Genomic DNA, 14307 nt, shown 5'->3' on the forward strand with positions numbered 1-14307 from the left:
TCTGAGAAAAGGAACGTTATTTTCTGAAAACATTTGTTTTATACTCAGCTTCAAAGCCTCAGTGTTGTTTTTTTTTCAGAATCTGCTGGCATATATTTAATTATATTACAAATTTCCAGTGAGGGGGAGAAAAGACACATTCCTTGGTTTCTTTTTCAAGACGCACAGGTTTTTGACTGTTACAAGTAATTGTCATTTCAGTTTTCCTTTGTTGCTGTTTTTTGTCTGTTTTTGCTTATAATTTAATGGTATGTCCTGGTATTAAATTATATTATTAAATTGTTATAAAATATTATATTAAAAGATAACTATGTTGAGTTTCACAAGGGTTTTTTTTTTTTCCAATTCAATGAAATGTAACAAGTATTGGATACATTCCTGGACATTGCAGGACAGGTGTTTAAGTACAGGTGAACTAAAGCGTCTTAACTATCAGCAGTGAATGGTTAGAATATTTGAAAGATTCAAGAAAGAGAGAATTGGGCATGTTTGTGGTTAAAATGGATGCTAAGAAGAAAAGCTAAGTGTAAACAAAAGCTTTGACATTTGTTTTCATTCACAGTTCTTTCCCACATGTGACTTAACTGAGGAATGTACAATTGAGAAGATCTAGGTATTTTCTGGAAAAAAATAAGATCCATAGGCTGTACGCCGTGGCTCCCATTTTCTTTCTATTTCTTCTTAATACGTGGTGTGGATGTTGCTTTCTTCACTACTGGTTGTATGTGCAGATTGGACCATGCAGAATTACAAATTTGATCTTTGGAAGTTTGTCCTATTATTTTAACAGTAAAATGGAACTTAGCTGAGAATTATTTCTAAAATACACTCTTGTTAATCATGCTTTAACATTTGATATTTCTATAGCTTTATAGGACAGAAATGAACCGAATGAGAGACGCCTTGAGAGGAGTGGCTCAGGAAAATAGTAGACTGAAGTCATCATTTACCTTTGTGATGGTGGAGAATGATTCCCTAAAAAAACAGGCAAGATTAATTATTTCCTGTTATTAGTAGCTTTAGAAGTTACAGTCAACAATTTTAAACGTTTGAACAAGTTGTTTGCAAAATTGCTGATTTTGTTTCTGTAAGACAAGAATTGTGTGAATGGTTGTAATTACTTTCTGCTTCATTTTCTAGCACGTGAAATTTAGTCTCTCAGATCTTTTCCAGTATTAAAGAAATTAGAGTTAGTCCTCTGACCCTGTAGCAACAGGTGATTTTAGGAAAGACTAACCATATCCTCTGAAGCAAACTGAGATTGGATAAAGTATTTTATAATGGAAGCCACCCTGTGCTGAATTGCTCTGCTGATTCTATTAAATAAAAAGTAGCGTGTGTATGTCTAATTCCATGATTACTCAGTATCTTCAGTTATTTTTGAAAGTGTTAATTAAAGGAATATTTTCTCTGTTCTTAAAGACACGCTGAGACAGTGGTTCACAATAATACAGAGTTAAAGTTTTCTTCTCACTTGACTTAAATCTGACCTAAATGCTGACAGGCAAATTGCTACGTAAACTCTTTTGACCATTGCTCCTTCAGTGAATTGCAGTTCTGATGCTCTTGAGTCTGATGAAAATCATCTGCTTCCTAGTCTCAGTAAAATCTTTGTCCTTCTCTTTTGTGCAAACTGAAGTATTCACAGAGGACTTACATGATGATCGGGATGTTTGTTGTATCCATAGAGTACGTTACTTATATTTAAATGGAGGTTATAGTTTGCCTCGTATTCTTTTCTCACAGAGCATGGTCAGTGACAGTGTCATTCTTGCGAGAAGAAAACTTTCACCCTCTCTATTTCCAAGGCCATTAGACCATTCTTGAAACATGCACTCCATTTTTTGTGTCATTTCTTTATGAGAAGTAATCAAATACGTAGTGCCTATATCCCTAAAGAGGTATTGTGCTTATTCTTCCCCTGTAAGCGGAAAGGTTGGGCCGCAAGTCAACAAAGAGCCACGACTATTTTATTTATCCAGGCAGAGATTGCCTGGAGAGGTTGAGGAGTCCCCGTCCTTGAAGATCTTCACAAGCTGCCTGGACGTGGTCCTGGGCAGCCTGCTCTGGGTGGCCCCGTTTAAACAAGATGGTTGGACCAGATGGTCTCCAGAGGTCCCTTCCCACCTCGGCCGTCCCGTGATTTGTTGAGGAAGTGGACAGTGATTTTGTTTCTATCACTGTCCATGCTGAGAAGAAAAAAATTGAACTTTTAGCAATCACATCAAATGATTTCAATGTGATGGTTAAGTCAAAAAGTGAGTTTTGAATCTACAGCTATTTGAATGGTTTTTGATTCTTTCAGTTAAGTGACGCGAACGAACAGAACAAGAAGTTAGATGGTGGAGCAAGAAGCATGCAAGCGCAGTTAGATAATTTAAAGGTAAGGTTTCTCCTTACAGGTACCTTCTTCCGTTATAGTTATGCAAGCCTTATAAAGCATTGTGTAATGTTGTTTGGAGAAATTGAGAATCTTAATTCAAATTTTTTCTCGCAAAACCTTTCACTTGTAATTCTGCTGTCCCTGACTGTTTTGAAAGTTTATGGTCAGTTTCAAGTCACCTTGCTCCTGCTCCATCCCAAGCTGAGCAAGCCTTTCCTAGGCTTGGTTAACTCTAAAGGTTCGGCCTTTTCAATGGAAGTAGTTGAGCAGTCCGCTTGGAGCCTATCTGTAGCATTTTTGTTTGTCGATGAGATCGTTTCTATATTTACCACTAAAGTCCTTTTTGCAGCATGATAACAGTCTGAGAGCGAGGCTTAAGAAAATGTAGTGGATGGCTGAATTGTTAGTGCAAAAGACAGCACTTCTGAACAAGGCGCTATTTTCACATAGAAGATTCTCACAGTTTCTGAGAAAAGGAACGTTATTTTCTGAAAACATTTGTTTTATACTCAGCTTCAAAGCCTCAGTGTTGTTTTTTTTCAGAATCTGCTGGCATATATTTAATTATATTACAAATTTCCAGTGAGGGGGAGAAAAGACACATTCCTTGGTTTCTTTTTCAAGACGCACAGGTTTTTGACTGTTACAAGTAATTGTCATTTCAGTTTTCCTTTGTTGCTGTTTTTTGTCTGTTTTTGCTTATAATTTAATGGTATGTCCTGGTATTAAATTATATTATTAAATTGTTATAAAATATTATATTAAAAGATAACTATGTTGAGTTTCACAAGGGTTTTTTTTTTTTCCAATTCAATGAAATGTAACAAGTATTGGATACATTCCTGGACATTGCAGGACAGGTGTTTAAGTACAGGTGAACTAAAGCGTCTTAACTATCAGCAGTGAATGGTTAGAATATTTGAAAGATTCAAGAAAGAGAGAATTGGGCATGTTTGTGGTTAAAATGGATGCTAAGAAGAAAAGCTAAGTGTAAACAAAAGCTTTGACACTTGTTTTCATTCACAGTTCTTTCCCACATGTGACTTAACTGAGGAATGTACAATTGAGAAGATCTAGGTATTTTCTGGAAAAAAATAAGATCCATAGGCTGTACACCATGGCTCCCGTTTTCTTTCTATTTCTTCTTAATACGTGGTGTGGATGTTGCTTTCTTCACTACTGGTTGTATGTGCAGATTGGACCATGCAGAATTACAAATTTGATCTTTGGAAGTTTGTCCTATTATTTTAACAGTAAAATGGAACTTAGTTGAGAATTATTTCTAAAATACGCTCTTGTTAATCATGCTTTAACATTTGATATTTCTATAGCTATATATGACAGAAATGAACCGAATGAGAGAAACCGTGATAGAAGTGGGTAAGGAAAATAGCACACTGAAGTCATCGTATAACACTGTGATGGATGAGAATGATTCCCTAAAAAAACAGGCAAGATTAATTATTTCCTGTTATTAGTAGCTTTAGAAGTTACAGTCAACAATTTTAAACGTTTGAACAAGTTGTTTGCAAAATTGCTGATTTTGTTTCTGTAAGACAAGAATTGTGTGAATGGTTGTAATTACTTTCTGCTTCATTTTCTAGCACGTGAAATTTAGTCTCTCAGATCTTTTCCAGTATTAAAGAAATTAGAGTTAGTCCTCTGACCCTGTAGCAACAGGTGATTTTAGGAAAGACTAACCATATCCTTTGAAGCAAACTGAGATTGGATAGAGAGAAAGTATTTTATAATGGAAGCCACCCTGTGCTGAATTGCTCTGCTGATTCTATTAAATAAAAAGTAGTATGTGTATTTCTAATTCCATGATTACTCAGTATCTTCAGTTATTTTTGAAAGTGTTAATTAAAGGAATATTTTCTCTGTTCTTAAGGACACGCTGAGACAGTGGTTCACAATAATACAGAGTTAAAGTTTTCTTCTCACTTGACTTAAATCTGACCTAAATGCTGACAGGCAAATTGCTACGTAAACTCTTTTGACCATTGCTTCTTCAGTGAATTGCAGTTCTGATGCTCTTGAGTCTGATGAAAATCATCTGCTTCCTAGTCTCAGTAAAATCTTTGTCCTTCTCTTTTGTGCAAACTGAAGTATTCACAGAGGACTTGCATGATGATCGGGATGTTTGTTGTATCCATAGAGTACGTTACTTATATTTAAATGGAGGTTATAGTTTGCCTCGTATTCTTTTCTCACAGAGCATGGTCAGTGACAGTGTCATTCTTGCGAGAAGAAAACTTTCACCCTCTTTATTTCCAAGGCCATTAGACCATTCTTGAAACATGCACTCCATTTTTTGTGTCATTTCTTTATGAGAAGTAATCAAATACGTAGTGCCTATATCCCTAAAGAGGTATTGTGCTTATTCTTCCCCTGTAAGCGGAAAGGTTGGGCCGCAAGTCAACAAAGAGCCACGACTATTTTATTTATCCAGGCAGAGGTTGCCTGGAGAGGTTGAGGAGTCCCCGTCCTTGAAGATCTTCACAAGCTGCCTGGACGTGGTCCTGGGCAGCCTGCTCTGGGTGGCCCTGTTTAAACAAGATGGTTGGACCAGATGGTCTCCAGAGGTCCCTTCCCACCTCGGCCATCCCGTGATTTGTTGAGGAAGTGGACAGTGATTTTGTTTCTATCACTGTCCATGCTGAGAAGAAAAAAATTGAACTTTTAGCAATCACATCAAATGATTTCAATGTGATGGTTAAGTCAAAAAGTGAGTTTTGAATCTACAGCTATTTGAATGGTTTTTGATTCTTTCAGTTAAGTGACGCGAACGAACAGAACAAGAAGTTAGATGATCGAGCAAGAAGCATGCAAGCTCAGTTAAATGATTTACAGGTAAGGTTTCTTCTTCCAGGTACCTTCTTCCTTTATAGTTAACAAGTGAAATATAATTGTTACATTTTATTGTAGCAGAAGCATGCATTGGTAATGGCACAGAAGTCCAATGATTCAGGAGGAGTGGTGTGCCAACCTAAACCTGTTAAGGAGGAAAATGAGACAGGAGCATCAGAAAGTGATAAGGTAAGGACTGGGCAAGGTGAAAGATCTGTGTGAAAGACTTTAGGCAGTAGAACGTTATGTATCTGCTAGAAATTAGAAAATGCTAGAAATTAGAAAAATAAAATAATTTTTATTGATTTTTTTTAGTGAGTTAATTACAGTAGGAATAGGTAGACACTATATTGGGAGAAACAGTCAACTGAAAGAATAAAGTATGTTGCTAAAAATGTCTTTTGAATTTTATATTGTGTATGTATATGTTTTTTGCTTATTTAGCTGTTTTCTTCTTCCTCTCATGTTATCTCTCAACTATGAATTAAAATTATATTCTGCCTGCACTGTAACTGTTTTCTTCTGCTGTGTCAGAGCAAATCTTAAACTTATTCTGGTTACTGCTACAGTACAACACTGTCCTTTATGAATAAAACCAGCTGAAATGTAGTTAGAGAAGTCAGATAACAAATTTTAATTTTATAAGCCAGAGATGATTGTACTGCTGTTATACTTTGGGGAAATGGTCTTTAATGTGGGAAAGGATAAATGCAGTGTTCATATATAGTTCCAAAAGGATCACCTTGTTTTCCTTAAAATACCTTCTTGCATCACTTAATGAAATACTTTCTGTCTCCATGTTATTCCAGTCAGTAGCAAGTCCTCTGCTAGCACTCTGCCAACATTTCCCGACTGGTAATGACTTTCTCCCGCTAGAGGCTAAACTGAAATGAGAAAGAGAGATATTCACGCCATTCTACTTGATCTATATCAGATGCCTTAAAACTGTACTGTCTCTATATAGCCAACATATTTCTCTGTGTACGTAGGTTTTAGCGTACTTTAGTCGCAAGTGATATATGAGCAGCATCAGTAGTTATAATTCTGAGTGAAGAGAAGAACAGTTGTCTGAAGGTAGATACAAGAAGACCTGTGAAGGTTTTAAAGAGCTGTTTGTGCAGCCTGTCTTCAGGAACCTCTGGATACCTTTCACAGAGTTTTTCTGTACAGTTGTAGTAGAGGGACAGAATGACAATGTCATGAAGTCTTTATTCTTCTAACGGTGCTACTTACACAGTTAAAATTTAGCATAAGTAGATTGTATGAAATAAAGCAAAGGAGTGTATCACATGTATCAAAATGAGGATTTCCACATGCACAGATCATTAAAGATTTGCTTTTTCCTTTTTAAAGCATTTCGTTAGAATTATAAAATAGATTGATTTTGTATGTGAAAATCTCTTCCCAATTCTTCCCAAGCCTTTCATAAACATTTGTCTAAGCACATAATAAAGCATTTGCGTATTACTAATGTACTCATATATTTTAGTCTATTGGTGTTGTGGTTTAGAAAATCATAAACTTGAAAGCTGAAATAACTGATGTTGTGGATGTATTACAGGTACTACTGAATTCAAAAGTTTACGACCTCTTAACTATTCTTATGGACTGGATCTCAAACGAACACCTTAGCAAAATAGAAATACAAGGAGAGAGAGAGGGCAATGATAAACCTCAGTGTGCTAAAGAAAACTGCACTCCAGAAAATTGTATGAAGGTAAAGGCATTTGAATTTGTTGAGGCTAAAATGTTAAGATTCTTTTTATTATTTTTGAGAGTGTAACAGGTCAGCCTGTTTTATACGCGCTTTGAATACATTAATTAAAAGAAAATGACAGTCCATCAGTATTAATTCCAACAGTGAGATATAAGAGATAATTTGTCATTCGTGGAACATACAGATCATTTTTAAGGAAATGTGTACTGTTCAGTCTGAACTTTAGATTCCACCTGTCTTTCTCTTTTAAGTCATTTTTATCAGCTGATAATTTGTCTTGTGTTTTATCTGTAATACTGTATGTAATTCCTTTTTTCTAAGGAGATATACACATCTAATTTAAAGTATTTTAGTGCTGATATTAGGTATTAAAAGTTCAATTTATGTCTTATAAAAGATGATACCATGCAATTCTTTTAACACCGTCTTTCTTGGGATACCAAGGCTTGGAAATCAGTGAGGTGTTCAGGAAATCTGCTTTTACAGTGTTTTTTTCATTATATTTAAAATTTGTAGCCATTGGTATTAGACTTCAGAGTCTGAGCTCACACAATGTCTTTCCACTTTTTGTGTAAACCTGTGTAAAATGTAAATTCAGTATATGTATATAATTCTGTTACCTGTACCAGGTCTGCACAGTGAGTATTTGCACATGTAGTCTGTTAAACTCTGGGAATAAGTTTATTTTACTTTAGTGTTGTTTTGTTTTGTTTTTCTTTGTTTGCTTTTTACTTGTGGTTAGCTTATACTGTAAGTTCATATACTGCATATAACTTTGCCATTCTGTATTTTTACAGCTTTTGCATGTGGTCACTGGACAGCTCCAGTGGATGCCATTTGTGGATCCTAAACTATATATGCCTGTCATTCAATTTATCTACTGGTCTCTAAGGCAGATAAACACTGGTAATAAGGTAAGTTCCCGAGTGATATTTTGTATTATAAATGAGTATGAAAAGTAGATGTTTTCAGGGATTATATATAAAAGAAACTTTGCTCTCTTTGCAAAGCATAAATTCCTACCACAGATACATAGCAAATGAAAAAATAATTCTCATCAAATTAACTTTCTCACATTCATTGTTATATTTTGCACCATGTATGTAAACATATTTTTACATACATATGTGATCTTTGTTGCAGCAGTGTCTAGCATCTCAGGAATGATATTTTACCTATGTGCTTACAAAACTTGTGAACTAGGAAAAGAAATATATTTTTGTTCACTTTATGCATGAGATTTGTTGAAATTGATGGCAATGTGTGGCAAAGTAGCAAAGGAATTTTGATTTCTTTGTTCTCTACTCAGTGTCTAACTGAATAGAACTGTAAGCTGGTGGTTCTAGTGCTAATAAGAAAATATTCTAAATGAGCATGTTATTAAGTTTGATTCCGAAGTAATATTTCTGTACAGTTTGTTGAAAAGTCCAATACGTCTTACCTGTACGGTATTCTTAAGGTTCATGTTTAGACCTTAATTCTGTAAATGCTTTTGTAGGATCTAGCTTCAGGCATCTTCAGAAAAGAGTATAGTGTAGTAGGCAGCGTTGATTAAAGCTGAGTTTGAACTGACTTTATTCTGGAACCAGAGGCAAATTAAATAATGTCAGCATATCAGGGGTCCTGACTACCTTGTCTTTTTGTGAAGTGTGTGTTGACAAGGCCCTGTGCTAATGTTGTTCAACTGCTTATGGAACGCAAAGTAGTACAGATTATATTGCAATACATGGTCAAGGCATTTGCTATTTAATATTTAATCCTTAGGGGAACATACATATCTATACATAGTAGACAGGATTTTCTTGTATTTTAATGTTTACACTAAATGTGCACGTTGTTTGAAACAGCATGCAAGCATGACATCAACAATGGAGAGACTTGGAGAAGTTATTTTCAAAGGCATAGAACATCAGGGAAACCTGCAAACATGGTCTGAAAAGTCTACACAGAGTACACCAAAAACTGTACTTTTCTTTACAAGCTCCTTTATGCCTTTGAGGTTTCTGTCAACTTTAATTTTGCTTGAAACAGCGAAGTTTCAGCGAGGTAAGTTCTGGTTTTTATGATGTCTTTTTTTATCATCTTTTTATTTTTATCCTTTTTTTAAAAAATCTTATTTCCAGGAATGTGCCTGGATGAAAAACAAATTTACAAAATGCAGCAGTTCAATGATACTGTAGCATCTGTAATGCTTTATTAGTGAAGGATGTTTTATTTGAATTTTACCACCTGATAAAGCATAATATAGGGAAGGAAGTATGAACCTTGCTATTATTCATGTCATAATTTGTGTGGTCATTTTAATATGTGTTATTGTTGTCAGTGAGATCAACGTTTTTTGTGACGAAGGGGAAAAGAGATGTTGGTAATTCTCTCAAGCAATCACTCTAGCAGTGATTTGTTTGTCAAGATCTTCACTGCATATAATGGTACAGCTAATTGCTCTTCAGTAAACTGAAATCAGTAGCAAATTTCAGAGAGTTCTAGAATTTCATTGCTTTGTCCAAGTTTGATGTAAAGCTCATAGTCTGTCTAGCTCTTACCTCTCTGCTGTCTCCCCTCCTCTCCTACCAAGTCTGTCACTGCAAGTGGCTACCCATAAACATTATCAACATTGAAAAACATTGAAAAATGCTACTATATGCTGATGCAGTATAGTAATGTATTTTGTTAACAGGCAAAGCAAACAAGGTCATACTTGTCTGGAGATATCACAGTTCTTAGTGACTTTTGCTTCAGTTCATGACAGTTACTCCACTTGTGCAATCTCCAGGATGCCGTAGCATCTCTTCTCAGCAGGAGTTTCTTTAAAAACAAACAGAGCCTGAAAAGACAAAAAATTTTCGTTGAAGTGATGACAAAAATACTGACCTGTGCAGTATTTATACTGGTAGTGCTTAGAATAAACAGGATTTAAACATTCTGGAAGACCATCCTGACACCATTAATAAGCAAGTACAGTATTTCAGCTGTTGGAGGGAAGAATCGGTATATTTTCAATTTCAGTATCATATAGTTTCAGTCAGTATATTTTGGTGAAGCACGATGATTACCCTGAAATTGAAACTCACATTTCTAGAAATGGTTGATAAAAATGATGAAAATGAATTACAATACAAAAAAAAGTACTTATTGCAGAGATTAACTGTAAGCAGATGAAAGCTGTTGATCAGAATGAATCAGTTTAGCTTCTCATGGTTGGTTTTTACTGCAAGCTTATAGAACGTGGAAAAAAAATCTATTAAATGTATGTTGAAACTTACTGTGTATGAATTTTCATCACTGACCACGTGTCTAATGATCTAGTGATGATAAAGCAGCATGTTCAGTTTAAATATATATCCTGTTTCCTTCAAGATGCTAATATCCAGCAGATGGCACTGCAATTAAACTTTTGCTGTGTGATAAATTTTTGCCTTACTCCTAATTTTCTGTGCTCCGGATGATCAATGCTATTCCAAGATATTGAGGAAGATTTGACATCATGAAATTAAGAAAATTGAATTGATTCACTTAATCTAAATTCTCTGAATAATTTAGTGCTCTCCAAAATGGATGCGTATATAACATAGATGCACTGAAACTTAAACTACAGCCTTTTATGGAAAGGAATGCGAATAGTTGCTGTCATGAAAGTAATTGCACTTATTCAGATGAATTAGCCTTTTACTCCTTTATTAGAGGCTTCCCAGATGTTGAAACCAATATAGTCCCAAACTATGCAGCTTGTGATTTCCTTTTCTCTCTTAAGGAAGATATTAGAAAGGTTTTATGTTTGTAAATATATTTTGCTCAATTTGTGAGTTGTAGCATGTCTTTTTTTCCACTCACAACAATTTTTTTAAGGAATAAAAATAGGCAGAGTATGCCTTTAAATAAATAAATAAAATTAATATTTTCAGCCATCTAACTTTTTTTTATTAGTATATATTTGCAACAGTAACTCTTAGGATAAATATTCACATGTTTGTGATCATCTAATGGAACTGTGATTATAGAATTTTTATTCCCTGTTTTCTGTTATCTTTCAGTGAATTACCTGACTCATGCATTTCGTTCCCTTTGCGTGGACTTGAGAACAGATGAAGGAAAGATGTTATTTTTGCAATACCAATGTGTGCCTGTCGTACTAAGCCACTTAACTATATCCAGAAAATGTCTCCTTTCTTGTGCTCTTGATGCATTAACTGAGATGGCCAGGAGCTCTGATAAAAGTGAGTAATTGAAAAAAAAAAAAAAAGTTATGATGAAAATAGGTGAGATAAGTATAAATACCAAGTAAAAAATAACGTGATGCTTCTCTATAAATAACCTAATCTAGCATTAGCATTTATTTGTGTCATTTAAATTCATTAGAGATATAAAGTATGTTTCTGAATTGTCTGTCTCTTCTCGCTGTCAGCATCCATGCTTTACATATTGTCCTGGTTGCTTTCTTACTGGTGTGATTTTTTTGTTATTATATTTAGTTTAGCTTTTCTGTTTATTGCACTGGTTTACCTTGCTGATGTTTTGCCAATGAGTATTTTTCTTTTGAAGTAAGACTGTGCCAGGGCAGCCATTTCATGAAATCCTGTTAGCAGGTGGAGATAAAAAAAAAAAAAAAAAAGTTTATCTCCCCCCCTCCCCCCCCATGAACAGCTCTCCCCTAGCCATTTTTCACTTTCAAATAATTGGAAATGGCACATCTGTAAGAGATGGTTATGTTTCGCTGAATTGTACTGTAGTGTGGTCCTATAAAAGGGTTAATAATCTCATTATTCACAGTGCTTTTCCAGGTGATACAGGCAAAGAATCAGTTGATAACAGTCTGGATGAACACAAAACTAGTGAGCCATTCCAGTGTCGTGTGGAATAATCCTTGTTACTTTTCTTAGAATAAAAATCATTCGCTGTTTTTTTAGAACAGAAAAGGGGAGGAGAAGGGACTGCTGCTATTTGTGAAATACATATTGTTGGCTTGGGGTATTTTGTTACCATGTACTATAGCGGTGAAAATAGAAAGCGTGTTTAACTTGGGATGGAAAAACATTGAGTTAGAAGCCATTTTGTAGTGAGATAAGTGGCAGAAAGATTTACCTGATGTTGTTTTCTTCCTTTCAGACCGTGTGGTTAGTTTAGTTTTTTTTACACCAAAGTATTTCTAATCATCGTAATTTTGATTGGTAAAGTAACTGGGAGAGAAAAACCTAAGCAGGGTTGATGGTATCTGACATGACTTTGAAGAAAAATTCCACTAACAGTACATGTTCTGTTACCTAGCAGTAGTCATTTTGATATGCTAGATGCCTAGATTTAGAAGAATAATGGAGATAAATTGTGAGAAGTTCACATTTTGCCATGTTGCTTCTCAGAGAAGATATATATGCAAAACCAGGGAAGGAGGACTAATGCTTAATTGGATTAACATATGATTGAGAATTTATTTTTCAGCAACTGGATATAAAGCCTTATGCAGAGCCTTTCTCTTTGGTATAAGGAATTGCCTATATACATGCTATAGTCAGATTCTGTTCTTTTCCAATATATAGTTAATGTTTTCCAAGAAATTGTTAATGATGACAAGTAGTATTGTTGACAGGTAATCATAATTTCATACCTTTGTATGTTTCTTATGAACAAGTTATTAAAAGCAAACTGGAAGGTGGCTGTGAATATTCAGAGGTCTCTCTGTGTTAGACTAAAACAGGACTTTATGCACAATTTTAAAACTTTATTGTTATGCAGCCTTAAATATGAAGTCATAAGTAGCTGATCTTGTACTAAAATATGGAAACGTGTTACCCAACGAAACAGCCTCTGACCAACAGGAGTCGAAGTCTATATTTTTTCTCTATGATATGCAATCCCTAAGCATTCTTTCGATTTGCTGGAATAATCTTCTGAGTCTATATGATTATTCCAGTATTTTTGTTTAAACATATTACCGTTACAGCTTACGTGATTAGAAACTGAGTAAGAAAAAAAAAGCACTGATTTTTTTCAGATGTTCTTTTTCATAACTTAATTTTTTAATTTATTTTTTTGTGAAGTATTTTTATGGATTCAAATTTTAATTGTCCAGGCTGCAAGATGAGTCAGATGTGAAATACCAAATGCTTTGCACTGCCTCTTCCTGTAACTGCATGTACCTGTTGTTACAGTAAGCAATATATGCTAATGGTTCTATACATTTCAGACCTATCTGAAGCCCTCTTGTAGGTTTTTTCCTGAAAAAAAAAAAAAAATTCTCGTCCTCATATTCCAGACATAAGGCCTAGACTCCCTCATATATTGAGGGAAATTACTTAAGCTGCATGAGAAGAAAGCACCTATTGGCCTAAGATGGACATTTCTGTGCTTTGATAGAAATTATAATAAGAGATTCTGCAGTATTGCTTAAGCCCATTGACCGACTTGGTTTCAGTACTCATTTTTTCAGATTTTAGAGCAGTATCATTCCTTTTGGCTTCGTAGTATTTCTGATCCAGTGGGTGTCCAAGTTTCCCTTGCTAGTTCACACGTCAACAATGCTAATAAGGCATCCAGTTACTGAAAACATAACGTCAAATGTAACAGTTGAGGTATTGGTATCATCTGTTTCCTGTCAATATGCAGTATCTTAATGGCAAATTAGAATTAATAATCTTATTTGCTCTTCATCTTTACTGGCACACAGCTTTTTATGTACCCCATCCCCATTTTGGTTCAGGTGTTTCACATCCAGAATCCTGTCAGGGGAGAGTCCCGACACCATTGTTTCAATTGGAAATGGTGGAGGTCTGAAAGATAACATTGTTTGGTACTTTCTTTCTCTTTCTGTCAGTTTGTTATTGTATGTTCTTTGGTACTTTCCAGCTCAGGTTACGTGTTCATATGCAATATCTTCTACTTTTCTGATTGTTACTTTCTTCTGCTAGTTCTTTTTTACAAGGAAGAGAGGAATCAGCAGGCAGAGGTGGAGGAATAATTAATTCTTGAGTGATCTTTAAGCTATGAACCTGCCCGAAGATGGGTGTGATAACAAAACCTGATCTGATAACATTGTCACAGAAAGTAGATTTAATGCTTTGATAAACTTTGAATGCACCTCAAACACTGTTCAGTTGAACAAAACCAAATTTTAATACACTTTTTTTCTTAATTTGACTCATAGAACAATTGTACTTATTAGCCAATGTTTCTCTGTAACATTCGAGGAAAATTGAGACCAGTGCTATAGCTGAAGTAATTTTATAAAGAAGGTTATTTTCCTTGGGGCTTTTTTTGGAAGTAGGTGGTATAATTTGTGCAGTTTGAATAACACCTGTGTATTGTAAGAGTTCAGACTTTATTTATATGACATGATGTTCCAGAATCATATGAGTTGCATCTCAGG

At 34.9% G+C, this 14307-nt stretch overlaps 1 protein-coding gene across 6 annotated transcripts in view; it reads left to right on the forward strand.

The window, feature by feature from the left end:
- The window catches only part of LOC136787711 (coiled-coil domain-containing protein 138-like), a 35566-nt gene that overhangs the window by 14088 nt on the left and 7171 nt on the right, over positions 1–14307 (forward strand). For all 6 annotated transcript variants that reach the window (XR_010826930.1, XR_010826931.1, XM_066985029.1 and 3 more), the window contains exons 8-12: positions 5312–5422; positions 6795–6950; positions 7748–7864; positions 8798–8996; positions 10982–11164. Coding sequence is in view for 4 of the 6 variants with exons in the window: in XM_066985029.1 (XP_066841130.1) it covers positions 5312–5422; positions 6795–6950; positions 7748–7864; positions 8798–8996; positions 10982–11164 (766 nt within the window). In the remaining 2 variants the exon portion in view is untranslated. The remainder of the gene's footprint in view (positions 1–5311; positions 5423–6794; positions 6951–7747; positions 7865–8797; positions 8997–10981; positions 11165–14307) is intronic.

Source organism: Anser cygnoides, chromosome 1 (genome assembly GCF_040182565.1).
Source record: "Anser cygnoides isolate HZ-2024a breed goose chromosome 1, Taihu_goose_T2T_genome, whole genome shotgun sequence".
Lineage (NCBI taxonomy): Eukaryota > Metazoa > Chordata > Aves > Anseriformes > Anatidae > Anser > Anser cygnoides.